The 17822-nt window shown below is 35.2% G+C and overlaps 1 protein-coding gene across 9 annotated transcripts in view; it reads right to left on the bottom strand.

Moving 5' to 3' along the window:
- Positions 1-17822, bottom strand: part of TBC1D31 (TBC1 domain family member 31) — a 44759-nt gene that overhangs the window by 9231 nt on the left and 17706 nt on the right. For all 9 annotated transcript variants that reach the window (XM_036436901.2, XM_036436902.2, XM_036436898.2 and 6 more), the window contains 11 exons: positions 13454-13605; positions 11948-12107; positions 9452-9652; positions 8141-8317; positions 6798-6877; positions 6572-6718; positions 5958-6091; positions 3096-3229; positions 2606-2785; positions 1245-1477; positions 846-998 (listed from right to left, as the gene is read on the bottom strand). In XM_036436901.2, the coding sequence (XP_036292794.1) occupies positions 846-998; positions 1245-1477; positions 2606-2785; positions 3096-3229; positions 5958-6091; positions 6572-6718; positions 6798-6877; positions 8141-8317; positions 9452-9652; positions 11948-12107; positions 13454-13605 (1751 nt within the window). The remainder of the gene's footprint in view (positions 1-845; positions 999-1244; positions 1478-2605; positions 2786-3095; positions 3230-5957; positions 6092-6571; positions 6719-6797; positions 6878-8140; positions 8318-9451; positions 9653-11947; positions 12108-13453; positions 13606-17822) is intronic.

Genomic DNA, 17822 nt, shown 5'->3' with positions numbered 1-17822 from the left:
GGAAAAGCATTACACTTCACAAGGACGGCCTGCCTACTTTGGTCCACTTGCCCAATTTCACTGGTGCCACTGCCTCCAGCTTTGTTTACAGTATACATGAAAGATGCCCAGTTATAGGTCTGCACTCATGAACATGACAAGTCTCCTTCTCATATGCACAAGTTCTTCTTAAGCTTTACTACTCAGATCCTCTCATTGCAAGTGATAGCCTCTATTTCAAGGAAGAATGCCAAAAAATGCTCCAAGGTTACCCAAGATTATACTTATTCTTAGAATTTTAGGAGAAGGCTTATAGCTTTGCTTGGTAGCTCCTTTTAACCACATTAGAAATCTGTTTCATAAAGACATACCCAAGAAAAAGGATCATCTTAATTTCAACACTTTACCTTTAAGCATTTAATGCTTCTTCCCCTATCTTCAAAGTATGAAATGCATGACGAGATAATCATTGTATGTTTCAATTGGCAGGTCACGCAGATGTATTTAAAACATAATTCTAAAAACTATGCTCCACCAAAGGAAATTTATCCAGAACAGTAATACAGAGCATTTCTGCCCATTGTGGGATAATGTTTCTAACAATGTCCTCCCAGGCACATAGATCTTGTATTATCCTGAATAATCAGTGCAGTTATATCATAGTTGGGAAATGACACTTGATTTTATTACATTTGAAAAGTGATATATATACAGATTTCTTTTTATTAACTTAAATATTTCCTTAATGGAAATACCACAGTGAGTAATGCCACATATAGAGCTGTTCCTATAATGAAAAATGAAAAGAAAAAAAAAAAGTTCAACTAACTTGTAAGTCCAGATTTTTTCAAGCTGATAAAACCTACCTCTGTCTTTGTTGTATCATCTTCTCCTCCTCTTGTAGGAGCATTTCTCTCCTTGCTTCTTCCGCTTTATGAAGTAGTTCTTGTTTTTGGCACCAAGCTTCATCTTCAGCTCTTTGCTGATCCACTTCAGCTTGCATATTCTCAATCGTCTGCCTTAAGTAGGTAATAGTTATTATTATATGAAAATGCAAACAAGAACAACCAAAACGTATAACTGATAATATACAATTGTTTTACTTCTATATGTAAGAATTAAATATCTTTAGAGATATTTCCAGCCTTTAAATGCTAATTTTACACAAATACATAATCAGGTACATGTATTTTTCATAAAAACTTTTCTTGTTTACATTTATAATAGATCTTGTTTCTATCGAAGAACAACTTTTCCAGGATTACCTCTCTCTTAAGTACTCCAATTCATCATTCCTTATTCTTTCCCGTTCCTGTGTCTGATAGTCCACGATGAACTTGGGGTACTGGTTAAATACTGGGTACTGTCCTTTGGTCAGTGCCACGAAGCCACTGAGCACATTCTCCGGATGAATGTCAGCAGGTGTGGTACTCATGAGACGATAGACTTCTCTAATTACAACACTTATGTCCAGGTTATTCCGATGGTGAAAAAAGTACTGTAAGAAAAATTTGTGTTTAAATCGAGATTTACCTTACAAAGCATTTACAGGCAGAATTAAAAAGGGAGTTTAAAAATGTAACTGTGACTTTATCATGAAGAGGATTTCTTTTTTTCAAATTCAATGAAGCTCTACTTAACCCGAGTTCTAAAAAGAAGATCCAATTTTACATTTTCAAAGTGTAAAAAAATGTCACCACCACATTATACACTGTCAAAATCACACTTTAAAATTTTAACTCAAAATGAAGGCATCTTAAATAATAGAAGAATACTTCAACAGTGGAACAAATGCTTCTACTTGGATTTTATTCCTTGAAAAATGCAAAATAAATAAATTGGGGGGAAATTATCCTTTGAAAATAAATTAATTTGATTTTTTTTTTATCTGAAAATTTTTCACATTATCTTGATCTGCTGGCAGATCTGAATTCATACAGGGCAGGGCAAAAGTAGGTTTATAGTTGTTCGGATGGAAAACACAATAATTACTAAATAATAATACGAGAATAAACTCTGTTTCACAAAGTCCCCTAAAAGTGGGGCAAAAGTAGGTTTACACAATGCTCCCCTATCCCCCCACATACACATATTTATCTTGTGAGCATACAGTAAAAATAAAGTTTAATTTGACAGGGATCACAAAATAAGAAACAAAACAAAAAAACCCTAATTTAATTCAGCCTGTCTACCAAAAACCCTCTCCTTTCCAAAAGCATCTCTACTGTTTTCTTTCAGTCACTCTCTTGCCAAACCTCAAAATTCTCAGCATTCAGCACATGTAATACGCATTCAGATTATCACAGACCAGATGGGTCACTGTGATAAAATCATGTATGGAATAAACCCAATTGTTAAATATCCTTTATACAGGCAAAAAAGCACAAGACTCCCATATTATCATGATTCTTTTCTGAAGCTAAGATAAGACTAACTGTCTGCTGCAATTGCCTGCCGAATCGTCTACAAACTGAAAGAACATGGCTGTGGTATAGCTTACTCTCCACTATATTCCTACCCCTTCGTACCGGGACCTGACATACAATAGGTACTCAATAAATAAATGGGTTTTTCAATGGAAAGAAATGAAATTTGAGAACTGCTACCTAAGAACAAGGATATTTACCTCAAAATCATCTTTACGATTACAGTTGAGCAAAGGAGCTCTAGAACATATGTTGTAGGCTACAGCGGTCATCAGCAGGAATGAAGGATGGTTGGAAAAGACATTATCAAATAATTTTAGCCACTCCTCTCTTGTCAGTACTTCTGAGAACACAGTTTCAAGAAGAGGCCATGCATATAGCTAAAATGAATAAGAAAAATGCATTAGTTTCCTAGGGAAAAGTCATAATGTCATTGCTAATGATGCCTTACGTTTGGTTTAGTTATTAAAATGATTACTTTTAAAACATAAGTAAAGAACTACCTTAATTTGGACCCTTCTTTATAGACTTTCAGGAAAGCAGTTTAAATGAGGAAAGAGAATGAAATAATGTTAAAAATACAATAGTATGTTTTTTATTATACTCTCTCAAGAAAATACTGTTTTGTGATAGAACGAATGCTAGTTTCCAAAATAAGATATGCTATTGTAAGAACCTGACACTTCTTACCTGGGAAGTTACATCATTATCTATGAAGTGCTGCAGCAGCTCCTTGTCATGAAATGCCAGGACATTTTCTATCATACTAAGAATATTGATAGGAGGGTTAGGAAAATACTCAAACCAGTGTTGACACCAATTGGCTATGAAGAAAAAATCAGGAAAGTTATCTTTACCTTTCTATATTATCAAATAACTTTGCAATTTTTAAAAATATATTTTATTGATTTTTTAACAGAGAAGAAGGAAGAGGGATAGAGAGCTAGAAACAGCTGCCTCCTGCACACCCCCTACTGGGGATGTGCCCACAACCAATGTACATGCCTTTGACCGGAATCGAACCTGGGACCCTTTAGTCCGCAGACCGACACTCTATCCACTGAGCCAAACCGGTTTCGGCAACTTTGCAATTTTTAAATGTAACCACTCTTCATGTCCTCTGCATGCCCATTAATAATAAAGAAAAGAAAAAAAACTCTTTAAATTCTATAACAATAGATTTAAAAATTCCATCATGTTAACATAATATTTTAGGTTAACAGAAATTTGCCAATTTCTTCAGAGCAGTTAGTAAGAAACAAACAAAAAGTAAAACAAAACTTCCCAAAACATTCCTGATCCCAGCTGCAAGGCACTTTCTTATTGATTTGTTTCTAGTAGTTTTTATTTTACTTTTTATTTATTGAATTTATTGGAGTGACATTGGTTAATACAATTACATAGGTTTCAGATGTAGAATTCCATAATACATCATCTGTATACTGTATTGTGTATTCACACTCCAAGTAAGTCTCCTTTCATCATCATTAATCCCCTTTATCCTCTTCTACCTCCCACACCCCCTTAATTTGTTTCTTTTCATTTTAAAATAAAACTCTTAGTGTTACTGGCAGGGCAAACTAGTACAACCTTTTTGAGGAATCAATTAGGAAATTCATATTTTATGACAGAATACCAATTATTGAAATCTACACAATAGAAGTTATTATAAATATTTGCATGTAAATATAATTATAACACTGTTAACTTATAAGTAAAAATTAGAAACAAACTAAATGTCCAACAATAGATTAAATTAGTACATGCACACTATGAAATACTACAGTAAATAAAATGGTTATAAAATTTAGCCGAAACTGGTTTGGCTCAGCGGTAGAGCATCAGTCTGCGGACTGAAAGGTCCCAGGTTCGATTCCGGACAAGGGCATGTACGTTGGTTGCGGGCACATCCCCAGTGGGGGGTGTGCAAGAGGCAGCTGGTTGATGTTTCTCTCTCATCGACATTTCTAACTCTCTCTCTCCCTTCCTCTCTGTAAAAAATCAATAAAATATATTAAAAAACAAAAAACAAACAAACAGTTTTTAAAAGAAACACTCTTAATACAAGTAGGGGAAATTGAACATTGACTGGATATTTGCTATTCAAGAATAATTAATAAAATATTTTTTAAAAATTTATAAAAATAAGGAAAATCTATATAGTACATTAAATAAAACTACTATGATTATAAAAATAAAAAACAGCTTAAAAGTGTGAAAAAATTAGGAAAACCTCCAAGAAGCATAGCAACTGAAGAACAGATAAATTACAGTGTACCTAAAGATGAAATACATTATGCAGGCAATATATTATGTTTTTCAAGAATATATAATGATTTGTAAATTGATGAACCAAGAGACAGATATAGAGACAGTAAAGCAACAGGCAGACTGTCAAATTACAGTGGGGAGGGGAGGAAGATCTGGGGGAGATAATAGATCAACCGAAGGACTTGTGTACATGCATATAAGTACAACCAATGGACATAAAACTCTGGGGAGGGAGGGTATGTATGGGAGGGAGGGAGGGGGGCAAAAAAAATCAATAAAATATATTAAAAAGAGAAAAGAATATATAATGATTTGGAGGAAATGCTCTTATAAGAAATTCACTTATATATTATCAGATTATCCTTGGGGGGAAAAGAATAGTGGTAGATTTTTTTTTCTTTTGTATATTTTCCTATATTTTCTTCAATGATCAGTGAAAACTTATCAAAGCAAATACAATGTCATAACATGAACAAAAAAACATGTAAAGAGAAATATTCACAATATGTACACCTGGATCTTCTCAGAATTTTATTTGTTATAATTACCTTCTCCCTTCTGTGTATAAGAAAAACACTAATTTAAAAACAAATGTAAAATTAGTTATGTTTGTTAAAACAACCTATAATTTGAGTCCAGTTTATTAATTGTTCAACTGATCTGATCAACCAACATGAGAACAATGACTCACTTGTCGGTGTAAAGGATGATGAAAAGCAGTCATCACAACAACTGGGAATACAGGCCATAGGCTCCGCCTGCCTGGTCCAGTCCTTGTTCTGCCATCAACCTAATCTTGGGGACTTAAGCTCTCTGTGCCTCAGTTTCCTTATCTACAGGGGGGGCAGTAACACCACCTACCTCATAGATTGTTGTGAGGATTAAATGAGTTAATAGACAAAATACTGAGATGGTACCTGGCACACAGAAAGTTCTCAAATGTTAGCTTTGGATGATGAGGAGATAGCAGCCAGTACTTGCCACAACCGCTCTGTATGCTAAATGCTTTACATACTTACTACATTCTATGAGTAAAAACTGACATTTAGTAGGAAACCCATCTGCTTCCTTCTTACCAATAATTAGCTACATCAGTGTCTTCTAAAATATAACTATCCAAATATTCTTGTAAATGAGAGGTATATGTGTAAATGGCTGCACTATTTTATGCTCTATATCTGATTGTTTCACACTAGGTTTATTCAATATTGCAAAGGTGCAAAGCCATCAGGAAAATGTACAAGAATTCAATCTTGGTTTCATTAATGATAAGTTACTTACTTATAAGAGTAGCAACAACTTCAAAACAGATGAGTTGGTTGTTCTGGAATAATTTCACAAATGGAAATGCCAGGAGTGGAAGATATGGGGTGTCACTAAAGATGGCAGACCAGTGCGCCAATGCAGACAGGGTTCTGTGAATAACATAAGGAAATAAAGACCAGAAAACAGATTACTATTAAAGCTTATTTGAATAGACAATACAGTTACAAATAACAAATTTGCTACAGAAGGCATATTTGCTGAAAATTCTCTCTCTCTGTCTAGCTCACATCCCGTTACCATCACCAAAATTTCTTTCAATATGTGACTTACTCCGCCTCTCATCTTTTATGACATTGACATTTTGAGGAATACCGGACAGTTATTTCATAGATTGTCCCTCAACTTGGGGAACAATCTCATGATTAGACAGAGGTTATATATTTTTGGCAAGAATACCACAAAAGCAATGTATAATATAGTGATAGGCTTTATCACTGGCGATTTTAAACTTGAGTGATTGGTTAAGGTAGTGTCTGCTGAGTTTCTCTACTATAAAATTACCATTTTCCCATTTGTATATGATACACGTTTTGGAGGAGATTCACATTGCTGCAATAGACTGAACATACCTCTGTAATACTCTGAGTAGTTTCCTACTTTTAATGGGGTATTGCCTCTGAAGATTGAGAAATGCCATGTGAACTCCTTTATCGATCAAGCTACTAAATGCAGTATGATTTTCAGGCAACTGCAGCAGAGAGCGCCAGATGAACATTCTGAAATGAAAATGTAATTTTTTACTATGAAAAATCTGGGGGATAAAACCGATTTAACATGAAAGAATTTCAATTTTACCTGTATTTTGTTGGATATTCACCATAGCCTTTTAATAAGATTTGTAAACGTTTTTTATTTAATCCATCTGACAATTCATTCTATAAAGAAAAAATATCAATGAACAACATAATCATAAAACTAAAAAGGTAAACTAGCCCATGGTGGGTTTAAAACACAAGCATGATAAGAAATATTTTTATGTCTTTGGACTTTCTTTCCTCTCTCTCTCTCTCTCTCTCTCTCTCTCTCTCTCTCTCTCTCTCTCTCTCACACACACACACACACACACACACACACACACGGTAACAGATCATCTCAAACAAGACAAATTGGTATGTCCTTTTTATAGAATAATTTGGCTATTAATATAAAAAATTTTATGCATACACTCTGACTTTAAAACATCTACTTCTACAGATACATTTGTGCAAATGTTCAAATATAATTGTACAAGGATATTCACTGTATCACAGATTGTGTTAACAGAAGACTGACAATACAACCTAAGTGCCAGCCAACAGGGTCCTAATTAGATAAATTAAAGTACATCCATAATGCAGTACTATGCAAATATTTTTTAAACATTGTAGCATGATATGTACTAATATAAACAGATATTTAATCTGTTAAGTGATAAAAACAAGTTATAGACAGTGCTGTAAAAAAACTTAAATATATGCAGATATACATATGTTTATATATGCACAGAAAATTTCAGAAAGGACATCAACAACTATCAACAACAATAGCCTCTGGGGAGTGAGATGAAGAGAGAGCTAGAGAACAGGAAGGAAGAAAGTGTGCTTTTAGTTTTCCCTTTATAACCTTCTGTACCATCACTGTCTAACAGGTAACACAAGTCACAAATGTCATCTAAAACTTTCTAGGAACCACAGTAGAAAATAAAAAGAAGCAGGTAAAATTAAGTTTAATAATATGTATTATTTAACTGAATATAATAAAAATGTTATAATTTCAACATATAAGCATTACGTTATTAATTATTAAGATAGGCTACATTCCTTTGTTCACACTAAGTTCTCAATACCTGATGTGTGTTTCATATGTACAATACATCTCAGTGCGGACTAGCCACGTCTTGAGTACCCGTCAGCCACAAGTGGCTAGGATATTTGATGGTGCAATTCTATACAGTTTGACTTTTACAAAAGCAGAAGCATGTGTTAATTTTATATTAAAAAATTTTTAAGCATATTAATTTTCGTTATACAACTTTCTCCTCTTCATATTATTTTCTTCATATTACTTTCTAAGAGAGGGAAGAGTGATGATGGCCTCGAAAGCATGAGCCTTGTCTGCGGCAGTCACGACAAACAAGTTTAATCATGATATGTTCTTACCTCTTTATTTTCAAAATGGCTGGTCAGGTCTTGCTTTAATATTCTGGTCTGTATCTTGTTGTCCTTTGATTTTGCTGGCCGCTGTACTCTTCCTGATGTTACTTTTATCTTAAGATCACCAGAAGTCGGTTTACGTTTAGGCAAATCTTCGATCACTTTCACTAAAGGAGGAGGTGGCTAAAGAGGAAAAAAATAATCTAGTAGCTCTCCTTGGAAAATAGACCTGTTAACATACGATTTACAAAATTTGTTTTGATCAATTTAATAATGAGCCTTAATATAGATAATTATTTTTCAGGCAAAAAGTGTAAGATATCCAAGAATGTTTCCTTGTTGACTAACAAATCAAAGCAAATTTCTGCTACGTTCCTTTGAAGAATGCACATGAAGACCCATGATTAACAACACGTAGAATTTAATAATTCCATGAAAGCTGGCCTTAGATCACAGACTATAATTCATGTTTGCAATCTGTGATAAGGTTAGTAGCACGGTGATCATTTGGGGCAGGAAGGTGTTAGACATTGGCCTCTACAATGCTGACAAAAGCCTCCTAATGTTCTTTGGTGCAAGTGAATTTTCTCTGAGAAAAACTGATGGGCGGTGGCAAGCAGTGAGGGCTCTCAGTGTGGGTGTATCTGCTTAAGTCACTGTTACTCAAGAGCAGTTAAGACCAATGCAAGGGTGGCTAACATGGTTGGAGGACAGGCAGCACACATACACTTATTTCAAACTTAAGAAATTAATGACTTAGTGTTGACTAGACTTAGGAAATACAGGCGTAGGAACAGTCACAGTGCTCCAAGGTATCTAGAAGGAAGAGTGAGACAGAAACAAAGAGACTGGAACCCAAGAGACTGGAGCAGGTTATGTGGGGCACCTTGCATGGGGCAGGGACACCAGATTGATGCCCTTGAGAAAGGCAGACATTTAAGAATGGAGGATAAGTGATAGATCAAGTCTGGAGATACGGCTTTGGGAGTAAAATATATTAAAAAAAATGGATAAGGTCCAAGGAAGTTAGAAGGTTGTGGCATGAAGATTTTATTTTTTATGATACATGTAAGTTTTTTAAAAATTGATGTTATTGCCCAGCCAGTGTAGCTTAGGGTTGAACATCAACCCAGGAGACAAGAGGTAACTGGTTTCATTCACGGTCAGGACATATACCTGGGTTGCGGGCTCAATTCCCAGTAGGGGGTGTGCAGGAGGCAGTCAATCGATGAAGTTATCTATCCCTTTCTTTTCTTCTCTTTAAAAATCAATAAAAATCATATTAAAAATATTGATATTATTTACTTGATAACATACCTTATTTATTTCTTGTGTTAAAGCTTGAACTGAATATATGTTCAGACTTCCATTTTCCATAACACATGCAATGTACCGCCCGTGTGGGCTAATTACCGATGAGCTGATTCCTTCGTCAAGGCTCCCGATTTCAAAGAGAAGTTTACAAGTCTGTATATTGATGAATCTCATTATACCATCTTGACTTAGCACTCCTAGAGCCTAACAATAGAGAGAAGCCAAGTCAAGTCAAAAGTCTGAAAGCCAAACTATACACACACACACACACACACACACACACACACACACACACACACACACACATTCAGGTCCAGAGAAGCCTGGCTTTCCTCAGAACAAGCCCGAGCCCACCCTGGGGAACTGTATAGAAAGGTCACCTCTGGATCCTCCCTTCCCACAGGCAGGCATGAGATGGCCACTAATCCCTACAAAGGGAACAGAGAGGTGAGACAGTTCTTCACTTTGGTCTCCACACTGGCTGTGGGAAGTGAGGCGGGCGGAGCCTGTGTATTCCTGCACTGTCCCCCAAGTTTGATCAAAGCTAACATCTACCCTGCTGCTCCCACACACCTGGGACTCTCGGTGAGGCTCCCCAGGTCTACGTGCTTTCAGCTGCTATAACTAACATCTGGGGAACATAGAAAGTCTCTGAGTTGCAAGAATAGTGGAGAGGTAAGAGGGAAGCTAGTCTTTTAGAGATTGGCCATCTCTAGGTAATAACAGAGAGTACATTGCCAGTAACATACAAAACCTAAAATTTTAACTCATATTTTGCAAAATTAAAAACGTACTAGAAATGAGTGAGCAACTATGGAAGACCAGAGTTTGGAGCTGCTGGAAGCAGTGTGAAGGGGACACTCTAAAAAGCGTGTCCTCTGTCAGTCAGGTTGAAGGAAACCCCCTCATTCACAGCTGATGCAACCTCTCCAGAGGGCACCTGTCACATTTATGGAGCATGTACACTGATACCACTATTTAAATTCTGGGGTTTTGTCCTACAGACAGGCTATGTGGATGTTGCATGCAAAAAAGGTATTCAGTGAAGTATTATTTGTAAAAGAAAAAAACTAAAAAAAAAGATGAAGTGCTCACTAATAAGAATGGTTAAAAAATTGTGTAACACTATAAAATATGAAGTTCTGCAGGGACATAGAATTATCTTCAAGGTAAATTAAGTGAAGAAAAGCAAGGTGCACAGCTCTAGAAAAAGTGGGAAAAACAAAAGACCAGAACAACAGTGGTATGGAGAGTGAATAACTGGGCAAATGAGAGTGAGGGAGGAGTAAGAGATGTCACTGTCTGCCTATATACATTTTTATGTTTCCAACCATGTGACTTTGTTACCTGTTAAAAAACTTAAGGGTGGAGCTGGGTGGAGGGGGGAAGTAGGGAGAAACAGGGGCCATCTGTAATACTGTCAACAATAACAAATAGAAATTTTAAAAATTTAAGATAATAAACATATGCACATGATACATATATAATACATACACACACACACACACACATCATGAGCATATACAAAAATTTGTTAAAGTATAAGACCCACAATAATTAATTTAAAACAAAAAAGTTAATGGAAGTTAAAAATAGTGACAGGAATGTGAAGTTCAGCATAGGAAGTATATAGTCAATAATATTGTAAGAGCCATCTATGACACCCATTGGGTACTAGAAATATCAGGGGTATGCTTTGTAAAGTATATGATTAACCATTATGCTATATAACTGAAACTAATACAAAATAATATAGAATATAAACTATAATTTTAAAAAAATTTAATATATTTTTTTTAAGTTAAGGTCAGACTATACTCAACTATTAAAAATAAAAAAGATGTGTGTTGGGGGTGGGAAATGCACTTTGTATACTAAGGCAAGATGCAAAGAAACGTGTCTCATAGGATTGAAGTGCGCAATTGTGGTAGATAAAACACTATTCAACAAAGTGAGAAAATTGTAGCTCTAGTCTCACCTTTAATCATTACCCAGCCAGTGTAGCTCAGTGGTTGAGCATCAACCCAGGAGACAAGAGGTAACTGGTTTCATTCACGGTCAGGACATATACCTGGGTTGCGGGCTCAATAGTTGAGTATAGTCTGACCAACATTACAACCAACAGGAGTATAATGATTAAGTTTCTATGCTTTAGTGTCATAATCTGTAGAATGGTGAGAATACCTTCCTTGCCCATGCTCAAAGAATTTAAGGTTCAAATAAAAAATAACACGTGAACTATGAAGTAAGGCATGAAATTAAAATACACTCTTAGGAAAAATAAATGAAAAGGTACCCTTTAGAAAAAAAGTACATTGTCAGTAACATACAAAACCTAAGATTAAAAAATTATTTTTCGATTTTAGACTCTTCTCAATATATTATCAATTTCAAATCCTTATAACAATCAGGGTACAAGTTAAATGAGAGGGCTATTACAGGTCAGAAATTGGGATGACTCTTCTCAACACGGAGAATGTCCTGTGTTATGTTACCAACCTGGTTAGAACCAGCATCGAAACTATCAGGAAGAAATTCTAGATGGCGAATGGCTCGAACTTTAGTAGGCATCTGGATGATTCTAAATAGCTGTTTTGCTTCTAAGCACCACAAATGAAGATGGTTTGATTTGCCTCCAGCGGCCAGGACTCGGCCATCTCTAGGTAATAAAAAGGTGAGAAAGTAAGTCTAGCTGAACTTGATTTGATCCAATGTGATGATGGAAAGGTTCTGCATCTTTGCTGTCCAATATGGTCACTATGACCCACATGTGATTGAAAACTTACATGTGGCTAGTGCTTCTAAGGAAATTAATTCTTAATTTTATTTTTATTAATTTAAATGGTCCCATGCACCTAGTGACAACCATAGGGAAAGCTCATGTTTACTATATATATAGTAATATATATATATATTACCTATTGTGCTAAGAAATCAGCTTAACAAATATTTGTTTGATGACTTAACCCAGGGCCAGGGTTAGGGTTAGGGTTAGGGTTAGAGTTAATTGACTCATACTCTCAAACTTTCCTACTTTCTACATTTCACGAATGACTATACAGAATTGGTATAGCATTGCTATATGAAAAACCAAAAACCCCAAATGTCTTCCTGCTCAAACAAAGCTACTTCATGTTTGCAAAGTACAAAAAGAATTAGCTTATTGATTTGCAAAGTTTCTGCTTCATTCATCAGGCTTGTCAAGTAGTGTCCACTATCAATCAGCCAGGTCTCAGGCCAGGGAGACAGTAGTGAACAGTCATGTAAGACCCTGCACTTAAGGGATTTTCAGTCTAGAGGAGGGGTAGGGAACCTTTTCCTACCAAGGTCCACGTGGATATTTATAACATCATTCACGGGCCATACAAAATTATCAACTTAAAAATTAGCCTGCTATATTTGGTACAACATTTAATTAACTCACCCCTAATGCCTTGGCAAGGCTGGACCAAATGATTTTGAGGGCCTATATGGCCCGCGGGCTGGACATTCCCTACCCCTGGTCTAGAGGAAGGCAAACAAACAAATACATAAATGAGCCTGATCTCAGCTGAGCAAGTCTATAAAGAACCGTGCAGTGAGTGGCTTTGCAGAGCTGGGGAAGGAGGAGAGCTGCACCTGACTATAGTTATTCAAGAAGTACTTTTATCCTTTAAAAATACCCACTGAAATAGTTATGGCTGAAATGATATGCTTGGCTTTGCTTTAAGACAAGGAAGTAGAGAAGCAGTAGGTGGAGCTATAGATTTTTTTTTTAAAAGTGCCTATTAGCTGATGATGATTATAGCAAATGAAAGTATTGTAATTAGGACTCCATGTATTTTTTTATATTTTTGTGCATATTGGAAATTTTCCACAACAAAGTAAAACAAGTTCTACAGACTATATCTAAGTTTGAAGGAAACTTCTTTCCCACATGATGGTAAGATACTGAATGAAAATTTATAAAATTTTACTGAAAGTTAAATTTCTTAACAATTCTCAGTGTCTTAAAATGCACATTACCTGGTCACAGCAAACACTTTGTATAGTATACTAGAGCTTTCAGGTGGAGCTGGCAATTGATATTTACAAAAAAGAGTATCACATTCCCAGGCGAAGATGGAATTATCTTTAAAGCAGCTGAGGATGGTGTTACTCAATGGTAGAAAGAAAACCTAAACATGGAGAAAAAAGTCATTGTCATATAAGGATCATATAGCCCTCCTTAAATTTAAAATTATTCCATTAGCCAAACATTTTTAAAAAATTATTTTTCTTGAACTAGAGAAAAATACAATCACAATATATCAAAGGGGATAATACTGATATTTCACATACCACTATAAAATAAGAAGAAAAGGTAAAATCCTTTAAATAAAAAATAAGTGACTATAACTAGGCAATTCATAAAATACTAAGTTTAATAATTAAAAAATATTTAACCTTAGAAGAGATTCAAATGAAAATAACAAGATACCATTTTATGTGAATCAAATTTACTTAAAAATAATACACATATATGTATACACAACTATACATATACTCACATATGTATTATATTTACAAACTATTATGCTTATATAAACACTACATTAAATACTATCTACTGATAAATGTTAACCGTAATAAATGATGAAAAGATTGGAAAAGGGCATTGTCACACACTGCTGCTGGTAGTCAAAACTGGTTAAAAATACTGTACAGCATATTTCAACAGCCTTAAAAGTACATATCTTTTCTGAACTAGTCAAGCTATTTCTAAGAGTTAATCCTTTGGGGAGAAATTAGCAAAGTACTTTAAGATAAATGTTTGTTGAGCATTACTTACAAAAAATGTAAAAAGTTGAAAACAAATACATGATCATATTTTTTAGAGATTTAATTTACTTAATGGACAAGTAATACTAAAATTGATAGCTAAGTTGAAAATATCATTTTACTAATTTCTTGAGTTTCAATAGCCTCAAATATAATTTTGGTGTCATCTGTGTAAAACACACGAAGAAAAGGAAGGGAAGAAGGGAGGGAGGGAGGGGGAAGAAAAAATGGAAGAAACCAATGCATTAAGGACAAAATATTCCTGCCCTTCCTCTCAAAATAAATTCCTTGAGACATTTCACATGGTTTGAACCTTGGTTACATCTCCAGTGTCAGAAGGAAGCCTGTTTCTCTTGGAATGCTGCATTCTTTGGAAGTGAAGTGTTCAGTGTCTTTTAACAGTGGATTGGAGTGTCTCTTGAGTATTTAGTCTGGATATGGCTATTGTCACAGTCACAACAGACAGCAAACCAGAATGACTGTCTGGGGGAAAGCAAATACCAAAACTATGATGGCTTTTCCCAGTGTTACAAAAATAGTGGGTTAATAAGGCTCTTCCTGAAATTCTTCTCCAAATTTGACTCCAATTTGTGTTACTGTCACCCAGCTTATTATATACATACACTTAAGAAGTGATTCTAATAGTAATATTATACAAGAACTTCAGGGAATTGTAAGCCATAATTTTCTCAACAAAAGTGACAGGCTATTGTCATATACTTCGTTTTTCTCATAGGCATATAATAGTATCTTTTTTCAATAATAAACAGTGCTAAGAAACACACGATAATACACACATACATAATAATGCACTATGGAAAATACTGGTTAAATAAAAAAGCCTACTCAGGATTCATGTTAACAAGACATAATAAAAATGCTTCAACTTCTGCCCCTGCCTGATCCAGTCCCTCTCTGTTGTCTTTGGCTCACTTAGTCAGACAACCTCTGGGAGATCTCTTGCCAAAAGATTCAGGAAGGCATTTATAATATAAGTGCCATATAGAAAGAACCTATAATGAATATAGTGTATTCTATAATGGATGCATTAAAAGATGGTTTCAAAACCAATGTCAAAAAAAAGTGACAATATATAAAATAATTCATATAATATGTTTTAAAAAAGTAATAAGATTCTTATAACTAGCAACTGGGATCCTTCAGTTCGCAGGCTGACGCTCTATCCACTGAGCCAAACCGGCCAGGGCAGTAATATACTCTTTATTAAATATTTTCTAATATCCATCATGAAATCTTTTTTGATACATACTAAACCACAAAAATCAGAAACCCCAGGGTTTTAAAAAAGTAATAAGATTCTTATAACTAGCAACATTTTTCTAGAAAAGTAAAATATTTATTCCTACTGAGAGAAGCAAAAGCTTAAAAGTTAATGAGCATCAGATGCTATTTTAGGGGAATAGCTGTGATAAATTATTGCCTACATGATTATTCATTACTAGATCTGTGATTTTAATTGCCAGAGTTTAATGATTATAAAATTGTTCCTAATGAATCATGCCATTATTTAGATAGTGTCATCTCTTGACAAGCATAAAAAGCTTAGAAAAAAACTGTAAAAGCGCTAACAAATGCACAAGGATGAGGCTGTGGTGTTTTCTTGTAAAAGATGACAATCCTATGCTTTTCAAATCTATTTTTGAGATGTATGTGAGCTTTTATCCAAGTTTAAAGAGTACAGGCTAGTCATAAGAGCAAGTTAAGGCCAAATGTGTAACACAGCAGCAATTTTAGTGAGCTCCTATTATATACAGAGAGATTAAATTAACTTTGGTAATATACTTTAAAAAATATATATTTTATTGATTTTTTTCCCAGAGAGGAAGGAAGAGGGATAGAGAGTTAGAAACATCGATGAGAAAGAAACATCCATCAGCTGCTTCATGCACACCCCCTACTGGGGCTGTGTGCACAACCAAGGTACATGCCCTTGGCCCGAATCGAACCTGGGATCCTTCAGTTCGCAGGCTGACGCTCTATCCACTGAGCCAAACCGGCCAGGGCAGTAATATACTCTTTATTAAATATTTTCTAATATCCATCATGAAATCTTTTTTGATACATACTGTACCACAAAAATCAGAAACCCCAGGGTTTACTCCAAAACCCAGTTAAAGAGCAAAATAACCTAGCTCCAAGCATCAGCAAAAGAATAAAAATTTACTAATATGAAGAGTTGTAACTAACCGGTTTACCTGAAAGCAGGAATGACTTTGGAGTAAAACAGGCTTCGATTCAAACTGCAACTCCTCTATAAGGGGTGTGACACCTGACAAGTTACTTAATGTTTCTGAACTTCAGTTTCCCTATTTGTACAATGAGGATAATGGCATCTACTGTTTAGGGTTATTTAAGTTTAAAAAAGAACAAAGTGCTAAGTACATAGTAAGAACTCAATATCTGGTATCTATCACCATTAGTATTAATTACTGCTACTGCTAGGTACAAAAATCAGTGGAAAGCTGTTGGAATGATAGGCTCTTTAAGAACATTTGAAATCAAAGGTCCATAGTTCTCTATCCGAAACCTTTGGGGCTGTGTTCCAGAATTCAGAATTACTTCTGACGTGAGAAAAGCAGTATGACACATATTCTATAAATTTGTGTGGAACCCCTAGGTGAACTGGAGCAATGCCCCATACTCAGAAACATTAATCTTTCAGCCTCATGTCAATTCAGTCCAGGCTCTGCTGCCAGACGAATTCAAGTCAGATCAGATTTTGCCGCCAAGTGAGTTATTGAACAACTTTTGGCTTATTGAATTACTAATAAGGAATTGTGCATCTATTTAATGTGTTTTTAAAAAAATAGTCGGGCCAATGTAGCTCAGTGGCTGAGCGTCAACCTAGGAACCAGGAGGTCACAGTTCGATTCCTGGTTAGGGCACATGCCTAGGTTAATAGGCTCAATCCCCAGTGCGGGATGTGCAGGAGGCAGCTAATCAATGATTCTCTATCATCATAGATATTTTTATATAGTCACTTAATAGCTTTTTAAGATATTTCATTGCATAATCCCATAATGGAGCTAAATAACAATAATAATAGATAATAACAGCAATAATAGAAACAGTAGCAGCTGCAGCTAACTTTTAGTAAGCACTTTTTTTTAAATAAATTTTTATTGTTCATATTATTACAAATGTTCCTCCCCAACCACCCCCACCATTGCTCTCCTCCTCCAGGTTCCCACCCCACCCTCTGCCCTTTCCCCACTCCCCATTGGCCTCATCCATAGGTGCAGAGTTTATGTTCAGTCTCTTCCCACATCCCCCTCTCCCCTTTTCCCTATATAACAAGCACTGTACTAAGTGCCTTGCACAGATGATCACATGCAATCTTGAAGCCAACCATAATGTACAGTATTATTACTATTTTCATCTTATACACATAAGAGAAATAGCTTGTCAAAAATGTTTGACATGAATCTACTCTTGCCTTTATATTTCTAATTTATAAAAAAACAGAGGTGAGAGATTGAGTAAATAGATCAATGATAAAACAGTAAGACAAAGCCAGAATATGGAGCATTTTCTAAGACAATTAGCCTGGTCT

Source organism: Pipistrellus kuhlii, unplaced genomic scaffold, assembly GCF_014108245.1.
Source record: "Pipistrellus kuhlii isolate mPipKuh1 unplaced genomic scaffold, mPipKuh1.p scaffold_m20_p_14, whole genome shotgun sequence".
Classification (NCBI taxonomy): Eukaryota; Metazoa; Chordata; class Mammalia; order Chiroptera; family Vespertilionidae; genus Pipistrellus; species Pipistrellus kuhlii.
This window is presented reverse-complemented; position numbering and strand designations above follow the sequence as displayed.